This window comes from Crocodylus porosus, unplaced genomic scaffold (assembly GCF_001723895.1).
Source record: "Crocodylus porosus isolate Cpor-Errol unplaced genomic scaffold, CroPor_comp1, whole genome shotgun sequence".
NCBI lineage: Eukaryota > Metazoa > Chordata > Crocodylia > Crocodylidae > Crocodylus > Crocodylus porosus.
In genome coordinates, this window is record NW_017728918.1 from 95,976,777 (window position 1) to 95,982,679 (window position 5,903).

General features: G+C 39.4%; 1 protein-coding gene across 5 annotated transcripts in view; it reads right to left on the bottom strand.

The window, feature by feature from the left end:
- Positions 1–5,903, bottom strand: part of FAM184A (family with sequence similarity 184 member A) — a 202,726-nt gene that overhangs the window by 122,824 nt on the left and 73,999 nt on the right. For all 5 annotated transcript variants that reach the window (XR_002101670.1, XM_019537968.1, XM_019537967.1 and 2 more), the window contains exon 3: positions 2,025–2,160. Coding sequence is in view for 4 of the 5 variants with exons in the window: in XM_019537968.1 (XP_019393513.1) it covers positions 2,025–2,160 (136 nt within the window). In the remaining variant the exon portion in view is untranslated. The remainder of the gene's footprint in view (positions 1–2,024; positions 2,161–5,903) is intronic.

Genomic DNA, 5,903 nt, shown 5'->3' on the forward strand with positions numbered 1-5,903 from the left:
AAAAAAAAAAAAATGCTGTTTTAAAAATAAGACATCCCCCGAAAATAAGCCATAGTGTGTCTTCTTGAGGAAAAATAAATATAAGACAGTGTCTTATTTTCGGGGAAACACGGTATTTAGACTCCTGGTAAGGAGATAACGAAAGTAAGATCAGATTTATGCCAGTATTATGGACAAAGTTGGAAAACAGGTGCCCCTTTGGGAATTCTTTCCAAGGCTAAATCAAATAGAAATATTTCTTTTTTGTTAATTAAGTCCTCAGAGGTGGACTTAGTTTTCCTCATAGATCAGCTTTCATCTAGGTAAAGAAGTTACAAAGAGCTCAAGAATTTACATAACCCAAATAATCTAGACGTGATCGCTGGCAGAACAGGTTTTACATTTAGCTACTCCCAAGATTCCTAAATAATTTCATTAGTACTTCGATAAATGAAATACACTGCCTCCTGCTTATATCATGCTTCTTAGTATCTTTTGTCTTTAGTGTCAGATGAAAGCAGGACTGAAGAGACCAAGTGAACAAGAAGATGATTTTAATTTTCCTAAATGGTAGATTCATGGAGAAGGATATTGAGAGTAGGCACCACAATGAACATGATGCTGTAGGCAGCTGTGATTGCACTGAAGCTATAATATGCAGAGCCACTGCTGCCCCAAAATGGGCCATGCAATCAAGCCCCAAAAGGTGGAAAACTTATTTGGTATTTTGGGTGGTAATGGCATCTCTCAAAAGTTTTATCAAATATTTTACTTCCTGCCCAAGAACTGAAGCTTTGACAAGCCTGTCAGTGAAGATCAATTCCTATTATAGAAGAACATTTTTCCCCAGTGCTTCACAGGAAGGATGAATGAAGTGGGCTGAATGGGAGTTCTTTAGCCTGGTATTTATGTTTGCTTTTTGGGTCAGGTGTACATGCCCTAAGAGAGGAAAGAGTTACCTTACAGCAGCAATTTGAAGTGCTCTGAGATTCTTTTAAGGATGCCATAGATTGCCATGGAATATTAACTCAGTTAGGTGTGAAGCACTTATGCATGAGTCAGAAAACATGTTACTGTTAAAAACATTCTGCCCTGATGTGGAGTTCTTTGTAACAGAAGAATTGCTCTATTATTTTTCTATACTCAAAAAATAAGGGAAAGCTAAGAGTTGTCATTTTCTGAGGCGTGCCTTGAGTCCAACAAAGTTGAAAACCACTGCCCTACACAGCATTTAAAATGTAGGCAGGTCCTCATGGAGCCCTGCTAACCTAATGAAACCCACATGACAAATGTCAAGCTGTTCTCCTGCCTTGTCAATAGGCAAACAAAAATCAGGAGAAATAAAACAGGGACTAGAGCAGGGGTAGCTAACCTGTGGCTCTGGAGCGACATGTGGCTCTTCAGAAGTTAATATGCATCTCCTTGAATCTTTGTACAAGCATTCAGTGACCAGTTTCCAAATGGTATAGAAATGGAAATGCAAGCTGGTCCCCGTATGCTTGTGCAAAGATTCAAGGACATGCATATTAACTTTTGAACCTGGCGCTGCAGGTTGGCCACCCTGGACGAGAGAAATACTAACAACTTATTAAGCATTTAAAAATGTTTTCAAAGTAGTCCTAAGTCCAAAAGTTCCAGCCTGACAGCAGAAGCCCTATCTTGAGCCAGAAGTGGTTGAGAGGAACTGAGAAATAGGAAGCATACAACATCTTGTTAGGCCTTTGGGACAAAACTCAAATAGATGCAGGACACGTGCACACACACAGGTACTGCTAAGGCAAAAAGTCTCTGAACCTGGGTGCTTGAGGCACATGCACACTTGCACGTGAATTTGGACAAGAATCTTAAGTAAAAATGCATACTGAATAAGATTTAAAAAAAAATACAAATCTTTCAGAACCTTTTACAGAAAATGTAAAATACCTTTTAGCCACTGTAAATCTGCATAATTTAAAATACAAAATGAAAAGAGAAAGTTTAATCTTGAATTAATATTTGAGGTTCATTTATAGACTAAATACATATAAAGCCACAGACATACATACTGGCTTTGAGCACAAGATCGGTGGCCTGCTGCTGTAAGCGTTCACGAGCAGCTGCTAGCTCACTTTCCACCTCTTTGTGCTTGCTTAACAATGATATTTCTTCCTCCTTGACATCATCTAGCTGTTTTTGAAGAACCTATGAAAACAAAGTACAAAATTTGTTAGCACTAAGTAATAGTATTATTAAATTTAACAAGCACACATTAAAATATAGATACTGAAAACACCTCTGGCTCAACATATATAAACAAAGCTCAGCATACATTAAAAATAATCACAAACTATCATCTTCTTCTGATGGTGATTTTAACACTGAGTGTTATAAAAAGAACATTTGCAGACATGCAAAGCTATCTGATTCCTGCATAACAATCTAATCTAAAATCCTATACTATGTGGACGATATAGCTCTTTATTATAATTACTGCATCTCGAAGAATTTGGATACTCCAAAAGTAATTTTCAACAGTTCATGCAGTAGTTCAGATCTATTTTTCCTTAATGTAGCATTAAAAAATAAGCCATGTAAAGTCTGTTATACCAGAGAAAAACTAATTTTTCATTCACTAGCTGAATGTTTATTTAGTAACAAAAAATGGGTTAGCTACCATCCAATACACTTTTCCCACCGCCTGAACTTGAAAAAGAACACCGTACAGGGCTTAATTCTTTACCTTTTGCCTTAAAATTAAAAAAAAACAAAAAAAACCCACTCCTAATTGTACTGCTGTCAATAAGCAATACATTTGTTGCTAATGTCGGGTAAAACCTGACTTCCTGCGCTAAAACATTAAAGAAAAATTCTTCAAAAATGACAAGAAAAGGTGCAGTATAAATATGAAAGGTAAGGATTTTTGTCATGACATTGATCTACACTCCTGAAGGGAAACGTGACATAGGAAGCCATACAAAGAACAAGAGAAAGAGGCAAAAGAACAAGCAAGCTATGCACTAAAGAGTGAAGACTAGTGTGTAATTTTTATATCTTCTCTAAGATCAAAGGAGATAACAGTCCTGGAAAGCACTTGAAATGCATAGAAGCAGCAGGTTAAGAATGCTATTTTAGTAAATATTAATTGGAATGTTATTCAGCCTGACTACACATGTTTTAATTCCCAGAAAGAACAGTTTTTCCTATTAAGTATTCAAAAAGAATAATTCCACATAAAATATGGGGAGGGAGGGGAGAGGAAATCAACACACACTTGACTTGTAGTTTAAGTGAAAAACTTATGCTATTACAATCTTAAATACAGATCTTCAAGCACAGAAATTAGGAATACCATTGTTTCGATTAAAACCCTTAATTTATCCCCTTGTTTATATACATTGTAATGTGTATTTCATTACACAGCTAAGTAACAGTGGAAAAAGAGAAATACTGCATTTAAATAATATTAATTGTAGTACTATCAGGTAGCTATGTGAGTATACTTTATGTATTTTCTGTAATACACCAAAATATTTGTTAAAAGATCATTAAGGCTGCAAGTCACGCACCAAGAAATTAGGAAATATTTTAGTTGTCAGAACAACCTTTTGTTGTTTCCTTTGTACGTGCGCATTGTGTAGAGTCTTTAATCACATGATCACATACAACTCTTCTTTCACTGATTATTCAGTGTATCCAGAGGGACCATGCTTACAGAATGAGCAGCTAGTTGATACTTGGCTCTAGCCTAACTGTTTAGTGTGTGACCCAGGCTTTATTTATGGCAGAGCGCTCAAGGCGAACATGATACAAAGATTTGCTAGTTTTCCTAGGGGATTTTCTATTGTGCTCATCAATACAGTAACTTGGTGCTTCACAAACATAATTTTCATTGCACCTCATGAAATAAGAGGCCATTTCTATATCTATTTTACATATAGGAAGCTAAGAATCAGAGAAAATAAGGTTTAATGATTTGGGGTGAACAATATGAAAGGAATAAGCACTTAGACTTACACTTTATGGACACTTACATACATGAAAATAAAAACAAAAACCAGCACTTTAAGCTTGGCACACCTTCCACCCCACACCAAGTGCAGCACATGCCCAGAAGAGGCAGCACATTAGTTGGACCCAGCTTGCCCAGCACCTGTATAAATCAGGCACTTCAGTTGGGCTTTTTGGTACTTTTATCTAATAGCTGATTAAATCAGCTATTGAATAAAGGCGCCAAAAAGCATGCTGAAGCACCTGATCTATACAGATGCTGCAGAGCCAGGTTGAACTAATGTGCTGCCTCCTCCGCTAAAGCGCTGTTTTTTTCACATCTGTCAGGAGGCTACATGTTCAAAGTACAGCCCTTATTGACCTCAGTTGGTGTTGTGAGCTTTTTTGTATGTTGATAAACATTGTACAACTCACTTTTCTTCCTCTGGGACTAGTAAGGAATTTTCTAATTTTTCTTGGTCACTTGATGTACCAGGACCAGGTTCTTTTCCACTTTCTCCAGAGCATGTTAGGGACCCAGATAGCTAGGTCAAAAGATTAAGTTCAAACTGACACAACTTAGCAGATGGCAGGTACTTCTTCTTAATAAACTGGAAGTGCAAATGCACAGACCTAGGAGCCCTCCCCTAAGACAACTGGGAAGAGACAGTTTGGGCTCATAATATCTGTTACAGAAAGGAGACAACCACATTTCATAGTTTCATAGTTGTTAGGATTAGATCATCGAGTCAAACCCCCCTGCCCTGGGCAGGAAAGAGCGCTAGGATCAGATGATCCCAGCCCAGTGTTTGTCCAATCTCCTTTTAAACACCTCCAAGGAAGGAGATAGCACCACCTCCCTTGGAAGTCTATTCCATAAGTTAGCGACCCTCACCGTAAAGAATTTTTTCCTGATGTCTAATCTAAATTTGCTCTCTTCCAGTTTATGGCCATTGTTTCTAGTTACCCCAACAGGCGCCCAGGGAAACATTGTATCCCCTATTTCTTGTTGTCCCCCCATGATGAGTTTGTAGGCGGCCATGAGATCACCTCGCAGCCTCCTCTTGTGGAGGCTGAAGAGGTTCAGGTCTCCCAAATGGTTCACATAGGCCTTTAACCAGATGAGTGGCTCTCCTCTGAACCCTCTCCAGGCCATCCACATCCCTTCTGAAGTTTAGTGCCCAAAACTGGACGCAGTACTCCAGCTGTGGCCTGACCAATGCCACACAGAGAGGAAGTAACCCCTCCATAGACCTGTTTGTGATGCCCCTACTTATGCAAGACAGGGTGCAGTTAGCTTTACTTATTACCTCATCACACTGGTGACTCATGTTCATTTTGGAGTTGACTACAACTTCGAGATCCCTTTCCGTAGTTGTGCTACTTAAAATGGTCCCTCCCAGGCTGATGATTCTTTCTCCCTAAGTGCAACACATGACACTTGTCCTTGTTAAACTGCATCCTATTCTGTTCGGCCCATTTCCCCAGCCTGTCCAAATCAACCTGGATTCGCTCCCTGCCATCTGGTTTGTGTACCTCTCCCCATAGTTTGGTGTCATCAGCACACTTGGACAGGGTGCTTTCTATTCCCTTGTCCAAGTCACTAACGAAGATATTGAATAGTACCGGTCCCAGGACAGAGCCTTGCGGGACTCCGCTGCCCATGTTACCCCAGGTAGAAACTGACCCATCCACCACCACTCTCTGGGTGCGTCTCATAAGTCAATTTTCTACCCACTGGACTGTGTAATAATCTACATTGCAACTGTTTAGTTTATTTATAAGAATTGGGTGTGACACCGCATGACTGGGCGGTGAGTGTCAAGGGCTATAGGCTATACAGGAGGGACAGGATAGGAAAGAAAGGTGGAGGAGTAGCACTCTACATCAAGGAGGAATATACTTCCTCGTTAATTAGCAAGGGGGTAGAGGGGGGGCACTCTGAGGTGCTCTGGGTT